At 53.6% G+C, this 21,334-nt stretch overlaps 2 protein-coding genes across 2 annotated transcripts; one reads left to right on the top strand and one right to left on the bottom strand.

Annotated features, from left to right (window-relative positions):
• Window positions 1–11,068: 11,068 nt before the first annotated feature.
• Window positions 11,069–12,997, bottom strand: SNRPE (small nuclear ribonucleoprotein polypeptide E). The gene is made up of 5 exons (XM_065740498.1): window positions 12,885–12,997; window positions 12,736–12,762; window positions 12,289–12,351; window positions 12,010–12,088; window positions 11,069–11,363 (listed from the first exon to the last, which is right to left on the bottom strand). The coding sequence occupies exons 1-5, from the start codon at window positions 12,936–12,938 to the stop codon at window positions 11,308–11,310; spliced, it is 279 nt and encodes a 92-aa protein (XP_065596570.1). The 5' UTR covers window positions 12,939–12,997; the 3' UTR covers window positions 11,069–11,307.
• Window positions 12,998–13,022: 25 nt separating this feature from the next.
• Window positions 13,023–20,522, top strand: MTCH1 (mitochondrial carrier 1). The gene is made up of 13 exons (XM_065740162.1): window positions 13,023–13,129; window positions 13,308–13,545; window positions 14,391–14,475; window positions 14,585–14,691; window positions 15,104–15,181; window positions 15,484–15,541; window positions 15,883–15,934; window positions 16,296–16,355; window positions 18,016–18,109; window positions 18,275–18,322; window positions 18,522–18,589; window positions 19,289–19,364; window positions 19,746–20,522. Exons 1-13 carry the CDS (start codon window positions 13,023–13,025, stop codon window positions 19,818–19,820), a joined length of 1,146 nt encoding a protein of 381 aa, XP_065596234.1. The 3' UTR covers window positions 19,821–20,522.
• Window positions 20,523–21,334: the final 812 nt, after the last annotated feature.

Genomic DNA, 21,334 nt, shown 5'->3' on the forward strand with positions numbered 1-21,334 from the left:
GCCAGCACTCGCCTTCCTTTTCCCAAGCCCCCCCACCCCTCCTCGCAGCCTCTGGCCGCGGGAGCAATGCCTCCTGCTTTGTGCTGGCTGCAAGTCCTGGCCTCCAGGTCGCAGGATGCTGTTGCCTGAGTCATGGAAATGGTTCAGACAATGGCTTGGCCCCTTTATAAGTGGCCAGAGGGGGCAAAGCAGGGAGAACAAATCCGACCTCGCTTCCTTCGAGGAAGTGGGCCCATTGTTTGGGAACGGGCATGTGCTTCGCTCCTCACCAGCCTGGGAAAGCTGCAAAGCCATTGTGAGCAGGGAGTGAGCAAGGTTGCTGCTGCTGCCCTCAGCAGGAGCAGGACCACTGCTCCAAAAGTGCCAGGGGATGCACACGTAACGTGGGCTTGCACACAGAGGCAGACAGACACGCATCTGCAGCCCATTAGCGCCGAGCTGATACGACAGTGCTGATGGAGGAGCTCAAACTCTCTCAAAACTCAGCAGCAGCTCCAGGGCTGTCCTCGCTTCACCCCTTAGCACTCTCGTCTTGCAGGCCACAGGGACATGGCACACCAAGGGTCCCCTGCAGCCAGAGTGGGCAGTGCTGTGACACAGTCAGCCCTGCCCACAGCACCCAGCAGCCACCACGGTGGGACTGCTCTGCTCTCCTCAGTGTCGACAGTGCTGTTACCCGGGGGGGGGGACAGCAGATTTCTGCTCCCATGCTCTCTGGAATGGGGGCCCCCCTCATCCATGGGCAGCTCAGTGTGATGGCCCCGTCCCACCTTCATGCTCCCCTTGTGTGGGCTTCCCCTCCATCTGCCTTCCAGCACAGTGCTGGTTTCCAGTGGGACTGGGACTGAGAGTGGGAACACAGAATCATTGAATATCTCAACTTGGAAGGGACCCATCAGGATCAGAGTCCCACTGGGGGGAGAATGCTGTGACAAAGGGGCCCAAAGCCCCCACCTACCCACCCACACTGTCTCCCCCTGCTCCTCACAGCACGGGCTCTGAGCAGAGCTGCAGGAATGAAGCTGCCCACTGTCCCCACCCAAACTCCACCATTCTCCCGAAGCGCTGGGAGCTCCGTGCTGCCTTCCTCCCCAGCACTGACACTGCTCTGCTCCTGCAGGGAGCTCTCCTGCAGCCTCTCAGGCTCTAATCTGGACGTAATAAAACCAAGATGCTCAGGGATGCAGACCCTGACCACGGGTGACTTTTGCTAGCAGGTGCAGAGAGGCATCCCAGGCACAGACTGTCACCATCCCAGGGCTTGGGTGTCAGAGAGCCCTCAGCACTCTCTGGGGAGAGCAAACCACGTGGAGATGCATCTCTGCCACTCTGCTCCCAACCTGAACGCCTCTGTTTGTAGTGCACAGCCGACCACAGCTAGGCACACCCAGGGCTGCAGCTCTCCTAGGGGCAGGCCATGGGCTGGGGAGCACACAGCCATCCTGATGCTGGGTGCTGGGCCGGGGTGATGCTGAGCAGCAGCACTGCAGAGCTGCAGGGGGTGGGAGGGGGTGCCTGGACCACCCAGCGGGCGGGCAGGGGCCGGGGGCAGCATGGTGGCACAGCCACATCCCCGGGCTCCCTGCTGCCACCCGGGACGCGGCGCTGGGGGCCGAGCCCGTCAGCTCTGGTTCAAAGGCAGCCATGGGCTCCGGGGCCCTGCGCTCCCAGTTGGGCTCCAGTGGGAGTGGGGCACCGCCTGTGCCACCCACCGCCCACCGGCCGGACCCTCCGGCGCAGCGACAGAGGGGCTTTTCTTGTCCCCCTCCCTTTGTTTTCTATTTAGTGCTTTTGTTCTCCTCTCTTTGGTCCTTTGTTCCAGCTTGTCCTTTGTTCCAGCGCCTTTGGTTTCTCGTCCCTTTGATGCTTTGTCACTCCCTTCATCTTGGAGCTTTTCTTTCCCCGGGTTTTGAAGCTGGCGGTTGTTTTCTGTCCCCGCTCTGTGCTTGGCATTTTTATCCTTTCTCCTGCCTCATCCACTCTTGGGTCACATGGGCCCAGCCCGGATTGTCTTCAAATCCCCATTTGTCCAGTGTCGGTGCCCGGGTTTCCCTGCCTTTATGTCCTTTCTTAAGAGACTCTCTGCGATTTCTTTCTCCTCGCTGAGGAGAGCTGGGGGGGGTGGGGGTGGGGGGGTGATCGGGCTTAATTAATTACTCAGTGTAATCTTTAGATGTGCGGCACCGCAGGATGCTCGGAGCGCGATCACTAATCGTTATTATTGTCGTTGGGATGTTAAGGGTTAGCGAGGGTTTAAACAGCAGCTAATTGCAGCGGAGAGCTCCGACTTTGCAGGAGCACGTCGGGGAGAGGCAGGCTTGGAGAGGAGCGGCACTGCCACCGCGCACAGACGCGACAAAGGGCTTTAATTTTGAGAGAGAGCTGCAGCTCACGCCAGCACGGCACCTCGAGACACCGCTCACAGCACAAACACGACCACAAAATCAGATACGGGGCGGTCAGGATCAGGGAACCGTTTTCCTCCGAGAGTGAACTTCAACGCGTGACGCCGTTGCTCTGCTTTGATTTAGTGCCCCACGTATTTCCCACCCCTCCCCGGGACCTCGGTGAGGCCGATCCCATCGGGATCTGCAGGGCACGACCCTATAAGGGCTCACTGCACAACCAAGGATCCCTTCCCACCTCAACCCCCTCTGCCTCCAGGCCTCCGCCATCCCCAAAACACACGTTTCAACATCTGTATCTCACTGCAGCAACAGCTGTTAACCAGAGGAAGCAGTCAAACTTAGCAACAGGATGTACCCTCAGATAACGTGATCGATATCAGAAGTGCAGCTTGACAAGCGAGCGCCCGAGCCCGTCTGCTGAGCCGGGTGTCAGGAGATCGGCACCGATACCGGATCGCTCTGACGCCGTCTTTGTGACACCCCGAGTTCTCCTTGGGGTACCCCAGTGACATTTCCATGGTTTTGAGGTGGCACTGCAGGACCTCTCAGCGGGCAGAGGGGGCCGGGTGGAGCAGGGCACGGCCGGGTGCTGCAGGTTGGGTGCTTTGATGTCGGGTCCTGCAGTGACAGCCCCGTGCTGCTGTGACCCAGGGGCACACAACTCGGGAGGCTCCGCAGAAGGGTTTTGTAGGAGAGAACGGGACCAGACGTGCACCAGCTCCACCAAAAGCCACAAACCCTCCTGGAAAGGCTGCAAAGAGCCGTGTGACGGCCACCCTGATCTGCAGGCTGGGTGTCACCGACCCCCACCAGCGATGCCATCGCCGTGCTGGGTGCAGCGTCCCGGCCCAGTGAGCCCCACGCCCTCCCAACAAACACCAACCTCCAGTGCTTTGTCACAGCGACCAGGAAAAGCCATCGTTCTGGTCTGCCCGGTTCTGCTTTCAGGCTCCCGAGCACACTCGGGGCTGATAAGAGCTGGATGTGAGCCATCCTACATCCCACCCCGAGCAGCTGGGAGCTCAGCCCGGGCTGCTGACCGTCCCACGGCCACGCAGCCACGCTCACTGCTGTCAGAGGATGCTCTGTGGCCCCGCAGCGAGCTCCGTGCTGCCCGCCCGGCCCTCAGAAGGGCTGAACCTGTTTTTATGACAGATCTGGCACCGGGAAGGCAGAAAAAAAACAAACCTAAAGAACGAACCCCCCTCTCATCTCTCTATCTGCAGCCATGCAAGGAATATTGTTCAGCGCAGCACAAAAGCATCCCTGAAAATAGAAGCGGAGCGGCCAGGCCTGCCAGTGGCTGTGTGAGATAACGTCTACTTGCAAACAGTGTGCCTTTGTGCCGCTGTCACTGTCCCCATTGTTCAGGAGCCTATTGCCTCGGGGATATTGTTCCCTCCTTTTGTCTCAGCCCGGCTCCTTTTTGTTTGACTTTACTTACCATTTCATTCCTCTCCTTTGTGCCGGGGTTCTTTCTTTTGTCTCTCTCTCTCTCCCTTTTCTCTGTGTGATTTGTATTTAGCGATTGTTCCCGGCCCATTGGAAGCACAATGTGCTCGGGGCTCTTTTCTCTCCTCCATTCATTACCTATTCAGGTGGGTTTGGCTGCCCGTAGGTAACCGGGAGGAGCGGGGGCTCAGAGCTCCATCCCAAAGCTCGGAGGAGGCTGAGCCCTGCGATGCATTGGGGGGAAAGTGGGGGGGTGAGGGGGTCCTGTTGTTCCTGAGCCCTGCACTTGGGTTCCCAGTGGGCTTGTGACACATGGCAGAAGACAAACACAACGCAGGCAGAACGCGACCCCAGCTCTGCTCTCAGCAGATGACTGCAGACCTCACCATGAGCAGTGACCGTGTGCCACAGACTGTCTGCAACAGACCCGAGCCTGGCCAGGCAGCCCTGGTGGGTAAAGCTACCCAGAGTGTCCTGTGAGCCAGCTACGGGACGAGGAGAACTTTTCTCCCCCGTAGGGAGAAGTGGGGTGGGGGTGTATGCTGCCCCCAGGCAGCCCCCAATAGCTCCGGGGAAGGACAGGGCAGCTGCAGGCCTGGCCCAGCTCCTCTGGGGCCGTCTGGATGCAGCCAGGAGGCAGAAACAGAGCAGAGATGCCCCAGAGAGCCTCGGGGCAGAAGAAATGCAGCTCCTGCAGGGAACTGGGACCCTGCACCCCACCCCACCCCCAAGCTCTCCCTCCCATGCGATGCTCTGGGAGGTTTGGGTGCCTGCATGGGCACAGCCATCGTGGCTGCTCCTCCTGCACGAGGAGGAGGTGAGGACGTATCAGGAAACCTTCAGAGCTGACAAGTGGCCATCCCCAGAAACAGCAATGCCGCACTGTTCCCAGGGCTCGCACTGCGTGACCTAACAGGACTGCTCCATCCCTAACGCTGATGAAACCCCGAGGGTCAAAGCTCTGCTGGAAGCTGCTTCCTCCTCCTCCTCCTCCTCCTCCTCTCAGGCACAACCCATGGGGCTGCAGGACCCCGGGGCTCACCCCACAAACAGGGGACAGATGGGAGAGGTGGGTGCAGGATGGGAAGAGGGACGTGGGCTCCTTGGGGACGGCACAAACCCCCGAGCCCAGGCAGCACCGGGCAGCAGGAGGAGCACTGGGAGGGGGGGGAAGAGAGGGGGGCGTGCCTGGGAACCAGCGAGGCAGTCTGGGGTCTATTGTTTCATTGTTACGGCTTCAAAGGACAATGGGGCATTGTTGTCTCTGGGGATCCCATTGTTTGCTTTCGCTGCAGATCCCAGCCGCGCCGGGGATGGAGGTTTCCCGAGGGCCAGGCAGGCTCCGTGTGTGGGACACTAAATAACGAGGCAGGCATGTTCCCTTCCCACCCCCTCTTCGCCACCCTTCCTAAAAAGGCACGATGAGCTGCAGCACGCGTGTGCCCACACAGGCCAGGGTGCAGCGTGGGCACTGGGACCACCCATCCAAGCAGGGAGCAAAAGCCAGTGCTACCAAGAGGAGCTGAGCTCCCCTCTGCCATCACCAAGCTCCTGTAACGGAGCTGGTGTGTGCTGCCAAGGGAGCCAGGAGCATCCCGGGGTATCCCAGCTGTGGCCCTGCTGTGCTCCCACTGATCCCACTGCACCCCCAGGAGATGTGGGAGCACTTTGCAGCATCCCTTAAGCCCACAGCATCCCCTGAATGCCAAGCACGTGGCACAAAGGCTGCGTGTACATCTGCTGCAAAGCACAGTGTCCCCTTCAATACCTGGGCAAAGGACAACTCAGCCCTGGGTCCCCAGGCCCAGGACCTGTTTGTGCAGCACCATCGTATGAAAAAATAAATCTGAGCACTATGCAAAACTGGGGAGGGGATGGAGCAGGGAGCTGCCCCAGTCCGTGGCTGAGCCCTGCAGGCCTGCCACTGTCCCAGCTCATCGGGACATGGGCAGAGCAGGAGAGGCTTTCTCCCCGACACCCTTAGAGCACAGGGCTGCTCCAGCAGCTGGGGAAGGGAGCGACTCAACCAGGGAGCTGAGGGCGAGCCTGGGGAAGGGACAAGTTCACTCAGTGCACTGGGGGCTCGCTTACACAAATACAGACGCACACGCATGCGCCCTCAGCCCCTTGTATAATACAATTTCCTCTCAGATAAAGAGTTCCTACCGCAGCCCCCCCCCCCCCCCCCCCCCCTTTCCCTCTCCCCCCAAACTAGTGCACGTCTCACGCACCCATTGCGGAGCCCACCTTGGGCTCTGATATTATCTCACTTCCTCGATATGAAATATTAGCTCTGCTGCTGATTTACGATAAAGGGATGGGCTCCAAAACACTGTACTTCGGGGAGGAGGCAGGGGTGCAACAGGGCCTGCCGTGCTCCGAGTGAAAACAAAGCCTTTGAAGGAGCGGATGCTGGTACCCTGACACCTTGCCCTGACACCTGCACGTGGCAAACTGGGGGGGCCCTGGGAGCAGCCCGCACTGCCCGTGCTCTGCAGGGAGCTTGGGTGCTCCCACTGCCCCTCTGTTTTGTAACTTCCTAAAGCACAAAACGCAGCCCAGCTCTGGAAACCTCGCACGATGCCACACCAGCTGGTGCTCGGCCCTGCTGCTAGCTCCATTCACAAAAGCCACCACTTGAACCATCTCCTGAACTCTGCTCTGAGCCCCATCCAACCGAGAGCATCCCCAGAAAACACAGATCTATTTAGGGAGCAGATTGGCAGGCAGCAGGAGAGCTGCAGAGACAGCGGGATGGTGTGCAGCATCACTCCACTCAGCTGAGGACATCGCATCGCTCCATCAGCCACCACCCCCAGGGGGCTATTAGATACTGCTCCTAGTTTGAAGATAAGAGAACAACAGATAAGGGGAAAATCTGACAAGCTGGCTCAGGGAGGTAAGTTTGGTCTGCTTTTGGAGCTCTGGCCCTTGCAACAAAGCAAGCCCTTGGGCAAACCTGATCCCATTCGACTTTTCTGGTGAAACAGACACAGTCTGGAATAGGACCCAGGCATCCTGGGTCTGATGGTGAGTAATAAACACTCGAGTGTGAGTAAAACAAACTGGCCAAACCCCCAGCAACCACGTGGCTTTGTTTTATCATGCCCCAAATCCTGCAGCGAGATGCCACACCAAGCAGAGCTGTAAAGAAACATCCCCAACCCTTCTGCTGACAAACTGCAAGAGACCAAAACTAACACAGTGCACCACGGCAACACTCTGGGTAAGGAGCACGGCCCGAAGAGTGCAGGAAGCCTGGGCTGAAGTATTCTAGCTCAAGGCACGGGAGAGAAGACAACCTGCAGGAACAGCACCTTGTGCTGAACTGCTGCTGTGCATGCAAAGCAGGGGGTAAAGCCCTCCCCGGGGCCCAGGTTGAAAAGCAGCAGTGTCAAGCAACCTCAGCAACACAAGGCCAGCTCCTCGCACGCAGGGGCCCGCTGGTATGCGAGGCAGCAGAGCAGGGGGCGGGCGTTGCTGCTGCTAATGTGGCAGAGTGTCCCTGCTGAGGGCAGGCAAAATGCCCATGACTCATTTTTCCAAGAGATGCTACAAACAATAGTAATGATGCCCCTGGTGGGTATGAATGCGAAAAGGCACGATGGGGGGGGGGCAGCCATGCTGGGCACCTTGTGTGTGGGCTGCCAACGGAGGGTACTGCAGCGAACAAAACCTGCTGGAGCCAGTTCTTGGCATTGTGTACGGTGAGAACCCTTCGACAAGGACTTCAGGGGAAGAAGGGCGAAATGGCTGCACAGCAAACTCCCCTCCCCAGGCATCTCATCTGCTTTTGACAGATACCCATCCAGCCTTCGGACTCAGGGGAGACCATCTTTTATTACCCACAGAGAAGAACAGAGAAAGAGGTCCCAAATTATCCCATCTCTGTGCAGGACTGGAACCAGAACAGCAAGCAGGGACTCCAGGGAAACATGACAGCACCATTTCAGGCTGCTCTTCCCAAGCTCCTGTCTCTGCCCTCCACACAAGTTTTCCATATTGAGATGCTGCCCTAAGGGTACAGCTTCTAAGCCATTTGAGTCTTTGACCTTCCACTGTTGTCAGTTTGATACTATTATTTTTAGGCACGCAATCCTTAAAACATACCAGTACTCAAAATATGTTCTCAGATAATGTGCACTAAGTCTGGGAGGACTCTCTGTGGGATGAAGGGAAGGTGACTCCAACCTTGTAAAGGCCACACAGATGCAAATCCCATCCCCAATCCCACCTGTGGTCCTCCTGTCAAGCCAGGCCTGTGTCCTGCCCAGGGACTGAGCCCAGCACCTCCACAGAACATGAGAGAAGTGAGCAGAAGTGCAGCAGTGACTTTCAAGAGCAGGGAAAAGCACCCAGAAGCACTGCTGGTGACTGCACCAAAAGCAGGCCATTGGCTGGCTCAGAGGTCCAGGTTCCAACAGTCACCCCACAAACCACAGCATCCTACCAGAGAACCACTGAGAACTCCCCTACAAGAGAGCCAGGACCACTGTGCCTCCCTGCTCGAGGCTGTTTCACAAGCACAGTGCCACGAAAAGACTGGGCTGGGCCAGGGCAAGCAATTCCCAAGTGCAGCAGGGAAGAAATGCAGCCTTTTTTTTCCCAGAACCCTGAAGCCAGCAGCAGAGAGAGCAGGCAAACATTTACTCAAGGTACCTTCCAGGGCTGTTAAAGGTGGGAACAGCATCAAGAAAAAAAAAATCAAAGCAAACATTGCACAGCTCCACCTGGACCTGAGAGGGCCATCATCTGCTGCCACAATCAACACTCTCAAAATGAAATGCAGAATGCTCTCTGTCTTACACAGTTGTGCCATCGTTAGCACAGACACAGGTCTCAACTGCTCGTTTTTTAAGGAAGACCAAGCTCTGTTTCTATGAGAGGGAAAATCAAGGTGCTACCTGAACCTACCATCAGCTTGAGTTTTGCTTCTGATTTCTCTGGCCATCTCCACCATGGGGCTTTTCTCTCCTGGAGATGTGTGAACACTGCTGCACAGTATTTTTCTTTTTGCCACACCACAATAACTCAGCATGGCAAGCACTCCCAATAATGTCACCTCAAGGCTGCTTCTTCATAAGGAGCCTTTACCCACCCCCCAGGCCCACCCTGCTCCTCCTCACTCCCGCACTGGAGGGAAAGGAATTTGCACATTATGGAAAAGTACTTGCAAAAGCAAACACAACAGGCTTCAACACAGCAGAAAGGCAAGCAATGGGAGCTGTCTAAACACAGAGCTCAATGGTAAGCATTCACTCTACCTTGCTCCTCCTCACTGCTTCTTGCTCAGTCCAAACCAGAGCTTTGTGCTCCTCATTCCCTCCAGGAGCAGGACACCTCAGCTTGCAGGGCAGGGATGAGCTGGGGAAGCAGAGGGCACCCTGCCTGGCTGCTGCCCTGGCAGAGCACAGCCCCACGCCAGACAGCTCAGTTTGCTTTCTTCCAGGTTGTTTGGGAGCCAATAAAGCTGCTTGAACGCTGGGGAACTCTGTGTTCCTGCAAAGGCTTATGACACTTAGCTGGAGGGGCAGGGAGCTGGCCGAGCCCGCAGCACCCTCTTCTGTCTAACACACTCTTGTGCAGCCAGCTCGGGTCACCCTCTGCCTGGCACTGCGTGCCCAGCCCGATGAAACATTACCTTCTCTCTGCCTCCAGCCTGGAAAGGCACAGGAGGCTGGAAGGATTCGGGGTTAAAAATAATAATAATAAAAATCGGCAAGCACTTAGATGAGTCAGCCCTGTGGTTTTTATGAGGACAGACAAGTGCTTCTTGGGAAGGCAGTTCGGCAAAAGCAGAATTGTTTTTGAGCCCCATTTGTGTGCTGGTAATGCCTAGGAGCTCTGTTCTCAGGCTGCAGTGCTCCATTGCCAGGCGCAGCACAAACAATGGGGCTGTATTTCCTCCTGGCCATTCACACACACTCGGACACTCCTGCAGGCTCTGTGCAGTTTGTGTGGCTTCCTGCCTGGGAGCTTCTCTTTTTCTTCTGCAACTCCCCCACACACATCATGACTGCCTATTTTGGGGCCTTATCATGAGATGCTTCAGCGATGATTAGCCTGGACTTCCTTCCTCCCATCAGCAGCCTGCTCCTATACTGATGTTCATTCGTGCTAATTTGATAATATCAGAGAGCAGAGGAGCTCTAGGAAGCATTACAGAGGCTCAAAGTACACAATTTGGAGTTGGCAGCAGCACTACTGATAAGAATAAGCTGTTCCTCCTAATGGCCAAACCTTCTCAAAAAGCAGCCATGCACAAGAAGGAAGGATGGACCCTGAGTCAGTGCTACTTCAGTGGCCCTAGATAAACCAAGCAACATGAGGCAGCAGCTCCCTGTTAAATAAGCTCTTCCCAGCTCCAATCCCTCATGGTATTTTCCACACAAACTCAGAAAGAAAAGCGATTAACTCAAGTAATTAATTTTAGATAAAAGTCTCGGGGCTGTGACCTGTCCATAATGACAAAGAGGTGCAGTGCCCATAACGTTACCTGCCTGCATCATAAATATCCCACACTGCAACACCTGACCTGACTCGGACAGCTCTCACTTCCCTGAAAGCTTCAGTTGGTACTCCAAGGTTAAAATAAAAAGCAAATGCAGGGGACCTCATAAAATACAACTCTATTTCATACGTGCTCCCTGCTGTGACATTTAACATCACCTATCCCAGAGAACACTTGTAGGTTACTTCTTTTTACAGCCTACTTAACAGCACAAGGATTTAATCTAGAGGCACTGGCCAAAGATGAAATTATAGACTTAATCCCAACCAGTTGCCCTCTCTAAAGATGACATTTTACAAGAGTACAGATGTTAACAACATTTTTGATGTCGGATTACTATACCACAGCCCCAAATCCATCACCAACCCACGAAGATGCTTTTACTGACTGATCCATAATTAACATTCCTTAAGAAATTAAGCCTCGTTTATGTTACTCAGAAAACACCTGAGGAACCAACTGCTGTGACAACAAAGGGTGGCAATTGCATGTAAAACCTCTAACAAACTTACTAGAATCACACAAGCCCAAGTCACCAAGTGACACCACAGCCCATCCTGTCTCATATTGCACATGTAACTCCCCCAAAAAAGCACAGTTATCAGAAAATTATCAGCTCCACAGCAAATCACTTGATAAATACCTCTCTGCCTTCTCCCATCACAGAAAGACAAGAATAAGAACAAGCAGATGTTGTGTTTACCATTAACATGAAAAACGTTTATTTGGGAAATACATCCTGTATTGTTTCAAACTACAAAAAAATTACTCCCACAAAAAAAAGGAGACTTTTTTTTCTTTTTTTAGCTCGGCATGCATTGCCAATTACACAAAACTTTCTATCTACCAGCACGTCACGCTCCCACTAGCACTTTCTTCATTCACTCCAAACCATTCTGAACTGCAACCACTGCTCTAAATGAACAGCAGTGACTTCTAGTTAGAAACACTTTGTAGAAGAGTGATATTGTCCCCTTTTAACATGATCCGACCTGCAACACAGAGAAAGGAAACAGGGGATTAGAGAGATCCCAGAGCCAAGAACAACCTCATGTTTTCAAAAGATATCTCACAACAGAAGATTCTTGCAAGAAGATGCCCCCATCGCAGTGGAGGAGTTGCACTGATCCCTTTTCCTCCTGGCAGCTCCACAGGGAAACCATGGCAGGGCAGGACATTCACAATCCACTCTCAACTCTCAGACACCATCTCTGCTCCAGCAGTCCCTGCTAAAATCCTCAATGCATCCCTTGTTTTTATCTTTGCCAGCAGTGGTGAACAGTAAATACCACCACCCAGAGTCGACCCAGGCAGTGTGAGAATTGCTCAGGGCTACCAGATTGAGATGCAGGCACGTGGGAGTTTTGACCAGGTTCTTCCAGACACTTCAGTTGCAGAAAGACAGCATTTGAAAGATAACAACTGGTCTTGGGCATACAGAGACTCTCCTTTACATTTAGCAAAATCAACACATTAAAAAAAAAAGCAGGATGAAAGACTGAGCCAGCATCTGCCCACTGTGCTTCCAAACCAACACTTGGCACGTGCTTTCTACCTCCAAGTGCTGCTACAGGCCAAGCTCACCCAACCAGCTCTCACAGCACACAGCATTCAAGCTACACAGACACAACAACGTACCCAGCTGCTTTCTTGATTTTGTTTTGGAGTGAATCTCCTCTGCATCATCCAGCACCAAATTCATATATTCATCAAAGCCCTAAAAATCAGCAGCAAAAGCACTCAGTTCAGCAACAACAGTGCAAACTATCATTAGGTTTCCTAACATGGGCTGGACGTTAAGATCAATCATTAGACATGCACAAATTGTATTTTTCCTTGTGCTAGTTTTTCTCAGTAGCAAGCAGATTTGTGAACATGGGAAAGCAAACAGTAAGATGGGGACATGCTGGTACTCACAATGATGCAGCCTTCTATCCGCATGTTCACCTGCTCATAAAGCCACACCTGGATCCTGGACCTCTGCAAAACGATGGGGGGATGAGTAAACTGGAAAATAAACACTTTAAGCAACACTGCTCTTCTCTGTGCATTAAGAGAGTCTTGCTAGCGACACGTTAAGAAACCCTTGCAACCAACAGCCACAACAGCTCTGAAATACTTTAAGGAGCAGCTCCCAAACACAGCACATCACACCTCACAGGCGCTGGGCTGCTGGGTGCACGTTACACACAGAACACACACCTTCAAACAGCCACGCTGCTGCACTCCCGATTCAGGAGCACACTCCCGACGCACCCGAACAGCGCCCACCTAACGCTGACGGGCTCCGAAAGCCGCCACGAAATAAAGCTACAGACCGAAAGGCGAACCCCCCCGCCCCAACCACAGCCCCCCGGTACTCACGTTCTGCAGATATCGGAAGATGAGGTTCTGCAGCGCAACGTTAAGGACGGGGACGACTCCTCCGCGATACGGCCCTAGGACCGCTCCTTCCCGCCGCTCCCCGCCCCGCGGACCCCTTCCCCCGCCCAGCCCCCGCCGGAGAAGGATACGATGGGCTGCACCATCACCTTCTGCACCTTCTGGCCCTGCCCGCGGTACGCCATGGCTGCTCCCCGCGCGCCGCCGCCGCCGCCACACGCCCCGCCGGAAGTCGCTGAGCAGGGCGGGAGCGCGCGGGGGGCGCTGGGATGTTGGGAGAGTCGCTCTACGCGGCCGCTCTAGGAAGGCGGGAGGACCGCGTCTCTACTGCTCCCGCCGCCTACGGGCAAATCGCGCCGCTGCTGTCCCGCGCCGGGTTCGTTTAAAAAACACGGGAGCAGATCTCGAGCAGCGCGAATGGCATGCATTCAATTGAATACGAACGCGAAGTGGAAGCGGAATAATGTAATCGCTTTCATTAATAATTCTCAGGAACACAAAATTCTGCCACGGCCTCTTCACACCCCCCCCCCCCCCCCAAAACCGCCGCGTAGCCCCGCCCAGCGCGGTGACGCACGACGCAACGAACCGCGCAGGCGCAGTGGTGGCGGCGGCGGGGCCATGGCGGGCGAAGCTCCGCTGCCCTCGGCGGCGCGGGCGCCCCCTGGCGGCGGACCTGGGCCTGGGGCCGGGCCGGGCCGGGCCGAGGGCACCGAGGGGCTGTTCGTGGTGCTGGGCGCCGGGCTCGCCGCCGCCAGCCACCCGCTGCTCTACGTCAAGCTGCTCGTCCAGGTCCGGGGCCGTGGGGGTGGGGGGGGGCTGAGACCCCCGTCTGGGGGCAGGGAGGTGGGTATCTCTGTGGGGTGATGGCCTGTGTAATGATGGGGAGCCCCTTCCTTGTTACAGAGGGAGATGGGGTGAGGTACGGGGACTCCCGTGCAAAGGGAGCACCCCTTTGTCGCAATGGGACCGCCTTATAATGTGGGGAGGGGGGAGGACCCCTTGCTGTGAGTGGGAGTCGTCTGTGCAGTGGGGAGAGCTGTGTAAGGGGGGGCAGAGGCTGTGTGATGGGGTGAGGAGTGCACAGGATCCTGCTGTGGCACTCTGTGACCATGATCCCTGCAGCAGGGAGATCCCGCATGTAACCGTGAGGATGAAGGTGCCTTTAAAACAAGGAGGCCTTGAGAGAGGGGGAATGAGGATGCTTCTGTGTCAGGGACTGCTATATGTGTGTAACATACAGTGGAGGGACAAAGACCCACATAGACAGCGGGCACCCCTTTATTTGACAGGAGTGAGGACCCCATAGAATGGGACAGATGAAGATACCCACACAGTGGGGATTCCTATATAACAGAGGATGGGAAATCCCTACGTAATGCTGTGGGTCTTCATCCCTCTCCATCCTGAGAACCCTTTTGTAATAGGGGCCCCTATTAAATGAGGGGGTGAGGCCTTCCTATCCCAGGAACTCTGTAACAGAAAGGAGACTGCCCACATCACGGGGCCCCCATTTGTTATGGGGTGGCAGAGGGGGACGTGGCCGTTCAGCAGCTCAGGCAGATGGGAGTGAGGTGTGTCAGGTTCAGGAATGCCAGAACCACTTTGGGGACCTGCTCACAGAGTTTCTCCTGCAGGTCGGGCACGAACCACTACCTCCAACTGTTGGAAGAAATGTACTGGGAAGGAAAGTACTGTACCTGCCTGGCTTCTTCACCTACGGTGAGTCTTCCTGTGGCCAGCCCACGCAGGCTGTGCTCTGGCAGGGCAGGGTGCTCTCCGTGGGTCGGCTGCTTCCCGACTGACAGCAGCCTGGTGTTTTCTCACCCAGCCAGACACATTGTGAAAGTGGATGGGAAGAGAGGCCTCTTCCGTGGCCTTACTCCTCGCCTCATCTCAAGCACTTTATCAACCATCACCAGGGGGAGCGTGAAGAAGGTAAAGGGCAGCTTCTCTCTCCATAAATCAGCTTGCTCAGGCAGCCAGTGCTACTGCAGCAGAGCCACAGAGGCTGCACATGCTTGCAGCCAGCCGTGACTGCACGTGCTGTCTCCTCATGGCTCCAAATAGTCCTCCATCACAAAAGGAAGACAGTACCCATATCCCCAAAACCTATTTTCTTGGGAATTTTAATTTAATTTGGACATCACTTGCTTTTTGCAAACAATTTTGTGAGTTTTCCTCCATTTTTACTGTCCACCCACCCTTCTCCTGTCTTCCCTTTTTCCTGGATTTTTTTCCCCTGCAATCTAGAGGACAGCTGCTTATGATTTTCCTCATCAGAAGTCAAGGGCTTGCAGGTCAGCATCTCCATCAGTTTTGACCATATTTTTCTTCTCTTTCTCTTCAGGCCTTTCCACTGGACGACATGGAACATGTGTCTAACAAGGATGATGTGAAGACTTCCCTTAGGAAAGTGGTGAAAGAGGTGAGAAATGGATAGTACATGTTAGTGAGGGATGAGGGAGAGGGAGATCACAGTGGGGATGTGCCTTGAAAGCAAAAGCAGCTTAAACTGTGGCTTGTGGGTAGAATTACTTGTGGAGACATGCCAGGTAAAAAGCTTATGGTGTTCAGTAGCCACTGTGTGCAGATGTGAAATATTTCATAGAAATGGAGGCTTACCATGAAAAACAGATCTAAAAGCAGGTCTGGGACCACTGAGGGAAAGGACCTGATCCACACGGGAGGAGCTTTTCATGCAGCTTTTCCATTTTCTCCCCTTCTCAGACGTCTCATGAGATGATGATGCAGTGCGTGTCCCGGGTTGTGTCCCATCCGCTGCACGGTGAGTCCTGTCCCTCTGCCTGTCCTCCCCAGACTGAGGAACTCTGCCCTCACTGAGGACAACCCCTACCATTCTGATAGAGAAATGTAAACAGAAGTGGCTTTGTATGAAACCAGAGAACCAATGTGAGTCCCAAGTACTGGGGAAGCTGATAATCAGATTGGTCTTCAAGGACCAACCCATAACTACATATCGAGGGAGAGAACCAGTTTGTAATGTGCCTTGCATTGATGGGGACCACTGAGAGGAGCTGATCTGCATGAAGAAAAGGGACAGCAAGGAGGAGGACGTTTTCCTTGGCATCCATTGCAACCCAAACTCATTTCTTTCTTTCCTCTTAGTGATCTCTATGCGCTGCATGGTCCAGTTTGTCGGCCGGGAAGTCAAGTACAGGTGAATAGCTGCACTTCTGAAGAGTTTGGGTGCACAAAAATGCAAGTCCTGGAGTCAGGCCTGCCCAGTGCTCCCACACTGCATGGGATATGGTGGGCCAGGAGGGCTGGGAGACTGACAAATGGATCCGAGCTGTGTTTAGAGGGTGGATGACTGCGGGGTGAAGGGATGTGGGAAAGCTGAACCCTGTCCCAGGAATCCCTTTCAGTTCAGCTTTGTGCCAGTGGGTGTTTTGGTGGCTGCAGTGCACCTTGCTAATTGCTCAGTGAGTTTCCTGCCTTTTTGTTTTAAATGCTAATAGAAAGGGGAGCCATCTGAGAGACAACACCACGTGCTTATAGCTCTTTTCCTTTCTTGGCAGCGGTGTGTTCAGTGCTATTGGCAGGATATTAAAGGAAGAAGGGATCCTGGGATTCTTTGTGTACGTGAGTTGTTTGAATACCTTCTCCCATAGTCTGAAGGTGCTGATGATTCCCTGAGTACCTCCTGCCCCAAACCTTGTCTGACTGCAGGACTCTCACATCTCTCACATCACGGATTGAATCTGTGCCTTTGACAGAGCTCCAATTTGACCATTAGGCTTTCCCCAGATCTTATCTTCAATCCTAATTTCAGAGCCCAGGGAAAACTCATTTTTTTCCCTTTGCTTCCCCCCCCTCTCACTGCTCGTGCTTCTTTGTGTTTCAGCAAAGGAGCATTTAAAGCATTTGTTTGTGCGACAGGCACCAAGTTCAAGTGCAACAATGAGGCTCCTTGTTGAAATAAGAGCCAGGGCCTGGATAAGAAGCACATTCCTCTGAAGAGCACCGTGGGTGCTTGTAATCAACAGGTGGTTCATGCTGGCAACAGGTTTGCCTGTCTGGTAGGAGCAGGACACTGCACAGTGCAGCAGTGCTGCCCAGAGGAGCTCAGACCCCACGTGTGAAGCGTGGTGAACTGACAGCATCACTAAAGCAGAAGTCTAGCAGACACCTTGCTTCAATTCTTAATTAACACTTCCTGATTTTGTCTCGCATCCATAAGACAGAGCCTCCTGCTGCCTCTGCTCCTGGTGGGGAGGTGACTTGCTTTGTTACTTCAATAACGGTAAAGGCAGCTCTGAAATTTCAGGAGCTCTGGAATCACAAAATCTGAGCTTCCAGATGAAACATGAACACATCAGGGAGGGGTGAGCAGGGTGTCTCACTGTTTTTGCCTTCAGGGGAAAGAGCTGGAGGTCTACAGAGATCCCCCCACTTAATCAAGTGTCCTCACATCTAACTGTTGGAGCCTACAGATCACCAATAGTGATCTGTAGTACCAATCATCAATAGTGCTTCCTCCAGGATGCTCCCTGAGCTTTGGCCCCAGTCCCCTCTCCTTCAGCTCCCTAGAAAACAGCCCGTGGAAGGAGCTGGCTATGTTCCCTTTCTCCACGTAAAATAAACACTGTTGGTTGCCCAATTAAACTTAATAGTTCGCAGGAAAGGTTTTAACACAACCCAAAATGTCTCGGGAGTGCTTTGAAATTATATACGCTCTGCAACTCCACCAGGAAATCACACTGCCACGAGGGGAACACCAACTGTATCTGCAGGACCAAACTGTTGCTGTTTTGCTCTCAGCACTCTTAATGCCACCTGAATACATATGTTCCCTTAAAATCATTGAGGACCACTTCTTCCTCATTGCCTTACAACCTCTACGTAGCCATAACAGTGGCACATGCTCTTTCTGAGGGCGTGCCCAGTTGGAGAAGAAGATATTGCAGTGGATGGACTTACTTTGCTTCCCCTGGTATCTGCAGCAGTCTCTGAAATGCTCTTGCCAATAAAAAGGTTGTCTCCAAAAACTATAAAACCAAGCAAGTGGAGCAGGCTGGTTCAGAGTATGTTTTCCCAACTGCTGTTCTACTGCTGCAGCAATCAGAGCAGGAAACAAAACGGATCCCCTAAGGTCCAGGAGAGCTCTTCCCTGAAGTCTCCCCTTCTCCTTTCAGTTCCTCCCCGAATAAACATGTATTCTGGGGAGTGGGATTCCTCTGTGTTGGCAGAGGAAAGGGAACCTTCTGCACCTCACAGCTGTGTTTTTTGACATTGCAGAGGTTTAGTCCCTCACATCCTGGGGGATGTCATCTTCCTCTGGTGCTGCAACCTCTTGGCTCACTTCATCAACACCTACGCAGTGGACGATAATGTGAGTGGAATTGGCCAGTGAAGGGTCTGGGAGCTGTGAGGAGTCAGTGGGGAGGGGGGACCAACACTGAAATAGACTAATCCCTTGCTCAGAGGATGTCACGTAGTGACAGGGACAGCCTGGTATTATCCACCTCCTCCTTAATCCTTTGGCTTCTCTTTTCAGTTCAGCCAGGCATCGGTGATCCGGAGCTACACGAAATTTGTGATGGGGGTACGTAGGCAACTGCCACATCACTCCTCTGCTTCCTGCTGTGTGTGGGGTGAGAGCTTGTGGTCTGGGGGCAAAGCAGGTGCATTTGAAGTCTGTACTTTATATCCAGAGATGGGGATAACTTAACTAACATGCAAAAGCTAGAACTACTGCTTTTGACACGAACGTCAGAGGTGCTACCAAACTTCTGTGCTTTCAGATTGCTATGAGCATGCTGACGTATCCATTCCTTCTCGTGGGAGATCTCATGGCAGTGAACAACTGTGGGTATGTGTGTCACACTGAGATCTGATGCTTTCCCTCCAGCTTCTTGTTGTCTGAAGCCTTTGCTAACAACTGAAAAGCTTTCACGCAGAACCATAAACTATGTGGCACTTTGCAGAGTCGCCTGGTTTCCCATCCCAGGTTACTCACAGTGTTAGATCAGAGGGCACGGATGAGCAGGCTAAAAGTTCAAACTGAGAGGAATAACTGGGAGAGCTGTGGTGGTGCAGCCTGATCTGAGCTAGACCGGAGGCAGAAGGGATCAAAAAGGGATCAAAGGGAACATTCTGGCACCAGGGAACAGGCATGAAGAAATGCAGAGCTGTTAATGCAGCACAGGGAGATGAGTGCAGGTAGAAACAGGACCAAGCAGCAGTATCTCCTTCACCTAGCCTGCTTTCCCAGTCCTACTGCTTCTTGTGTCTTGGGAATGGATTTGAGTCTCACCCACTGATGTAATGCTGCCTCTGTATCTGCTCCTTCTTGAAGGTGTAGATACAGCATATAGTCCTGCACTCTTAAAGTATCCAGGTAACACTCCTGGGGTAATTCAATTACATGATCCACTGTGGTGTAACAAGCTGGTCGTTTGGCCTTCAGCCCAGTGCAGACACTGTTTCTGTGTCTTCACTTACACTTGTGCTATCTCTGGATATTGTGACAGCTGTACAGATCATCTCAGCTGTTTTTGTTGCCATGCAGGTTGCGTGCCGGCCTCCCCCCTTATGCTCCTGCGTTCACGTCCTGGATCCATTGCTGGAGGTATCTCAGTAGCCAGGTGAGGCACACACGGGGCTTTGGGTGCCCTCCACTCCTTCCTGAGGGCTCTGCCACTGCCCAGGGTGTATCTGTGCTGCATCCTTGATGTGCTCTGTAATTGTTTCCATCCTTCCAGTTACAGTAGCAGGCATGGCAGTACTGCTGTGTTCGTGTTACCTTAGCTTGCAGCCTGCAATCTCAGGCGTTGCATAGAGCAAAGCCCCACCGCTGTGCCCCTGTCCATCCATCAGGTATCCTTGCTACCCACTTTCTCTTCTAGACCGACCCAGGGCACTCAGGGCTTGCAGCCCTGCAGCAGACACAGCTTAATTTCCTGCTAACCTAGCAGCAAAGCAGCACTTCAGCACGGATGCCCTAACCCCAGTGTTTTCCTCCTCAGGGGCAGCTGTTCCGTGGCTCCAGCCTGCTCTTCCGTAGAGCACCCATGCAAGCAGCCTGCTTCCCTATCGACTGACCCAGCTTGCAGGGAGAAGTACGAACTTGGACTCCTCAAAGAACCCTAAGCTTGTTTCCATATGTATATTTGTTCTTTTTGATCCAAAGTCTGCAGTGCCAGAACAAGACACCTCCTCTCCAGCAAGGCCAGCAGCCAGTTGGCCTGCAGTGATCTGGCTTCAGGCTCCAGCTGAGTCAAAGCCCCTTCTTCATGGCTATCTTGCTCAGGATGCATAGGAGAGAGAGCAGAAGGATGTTGTTTCTCTGGTCTGGGCTGTGAATCTGAAGACACTGGGAAAGTCTGTGAAACCAGGAGATGCCCAGATAATAAAGAAACCAGCCCCAGGATGCAGGGACAAAAGACTGCTTCATTCTGCCTAAGCTGAGAAGCGACAAGAGATCCAGGGCTGCTCTGCTGGGAAAGCAACAGCAGCACATCCAGCTCCTGTCTTGACTCTCTTGAAGAGGGCAGGTGTACGTGGCTGGTAGCTTGTGCTGGACAAGATCAAGACTGAGACTTATACTTTAGGGTTTCCAAACACTAGGGAGCACCCCAGCTCCCTTGGGCATGAAAGGGAAATAATAGTTTCAAAACAGAAAAGAGAAACAGTCCCACTACTATGAAGTACAATGCAGTCCTTAAGAGAAAGGTATGACTTGTCTCCAGGACGGCATCAGGACTTGAAGATGGAGAAGGTACTGAAGGAGAGATCTGCATGGCACGTGGTGTCTGCTGTGGGAAGGCCTTTTGCAATGGGAAGAGTGCATTTAGGATGAAGCTGTGTGTGCTGCAGGCAGTGTGTGTGTTTCTTAAGGGGAGGGTTTGGTCCCTGGTTGGATCAGCCCCTGCTCTGGTACAGCGTGTTTCCATGCTGGATCATGCTTTGTCGTGTGAGCATCTTCTACCCAGGAGGGCATCACCACTGCACTGCTGGACACGGAGCCACGTTGTGGTGCTGGGCTGTTGTGAGGTGTTGATTTGCTAACTGCTGCAAGCAGAAGAGTTCGTCTTGCAGCAGAGGCACTGGGACCATCTCTGTCTGAAGCAAAAGAATAAATCTCAGCCAGCCAAAGTCTTGGGAACAAGAGTTGCAGGCTCCTCATGCACGCAGGGCCACAGCATGCCCTTGCACAGCTGAGCTTACCTGTGACAGCAGCACAGGATTTATCCTCAGCTCCTAGACAGAGAATTACTGGCTTCCCCCCTTCCCCCCCCCCCATAAATCTGTGCTGCTACCAAAGCCAGGCACATTTCCCCCACTTCAGATCCCCACGAAGCAGTCTTTTGCACAGAGTTCAGTGTTACTGCACTCCCTGGGAAGAGGTTTTGGGGCCCTGAGCAGGCTGCAGGGGCAGCACCAGCACACGTGGAGGCTGCTGTCCCCAGAGTAGCCCCCTTTGGTGTTGTGAAGTCAGTCCTGTCTGTCCTCCCTCCTTCCCTTCCTCCCGTACGGTTTGTGTTACAGTAACAACACTCATTGCATGGCCCTGTCCCCTCACCAGAAATTATTTTAAAGAGGATTTAACTATGCT

Source organism: Cyrtonyx montezumae, unplaced genomic scaffold (assembly GCF_038088225.1).
Source record: "Cyrtonyx montezumae isolate F1298 unplaced genomic scaffold, pur_monq_1.0 scaffold_26, whole genome shotgun sequence".
Taxonomy (NCBI): Eukaryota; Metazoa; Chordata; class Aves; order Galliformes; family Odontophoridae; genus Cyrtonyx; species Cyrtonyx montezumae.

Excerpts from the sequence above, each read along its gene's own strand:
- SNRPE (XM_065740498.1), bottom strand. The coding sequence starts at position 12,938 with ATGGCGTACCGCGGGCAGGGCCAGAAGGTGCAGAAGGTGATGGTGCAG. Across the intron at positions 12,763-12,884 it reads AGGTGATGGTGCAGCCCATC|AACCTCATCTTCCGATATCT; the intron begins GTATCCTTCTCC and ends GTTGCGCTGCAG. Across the intron at positions 11,364-12,009 it reads AAAATCAAGAAAGCAGCTGG|GTCGGATCATGTTAAAAGGG; the intron begins GTACGTTGTTGT and ends TCTGTGTTGCAG.
- MTCH1 (XM_065740162.1), top strand. The coding sequence starts at position 13,023 with ATGTTGGGAGAGTCGCTCTACGCGGCCGCTCTAGGAAGGCGGGAGGAC. Across the intron at positions 18,323-18,521 it reads ACACGAAATTTGTGATGGGG|ATTGCTATGAGCATGCTGAC; the intron begins GTACGTAGGCAA and ends CTGTGCTTTCAG. Across the intron at positions 18,590-19,288 it reads ATGGCAGTGAACAACTGTGG|GTTGCGTGCCGGCCTCCCCC; the intron begins GTATGTGTGTCA and ends GTTGCCATGCAG.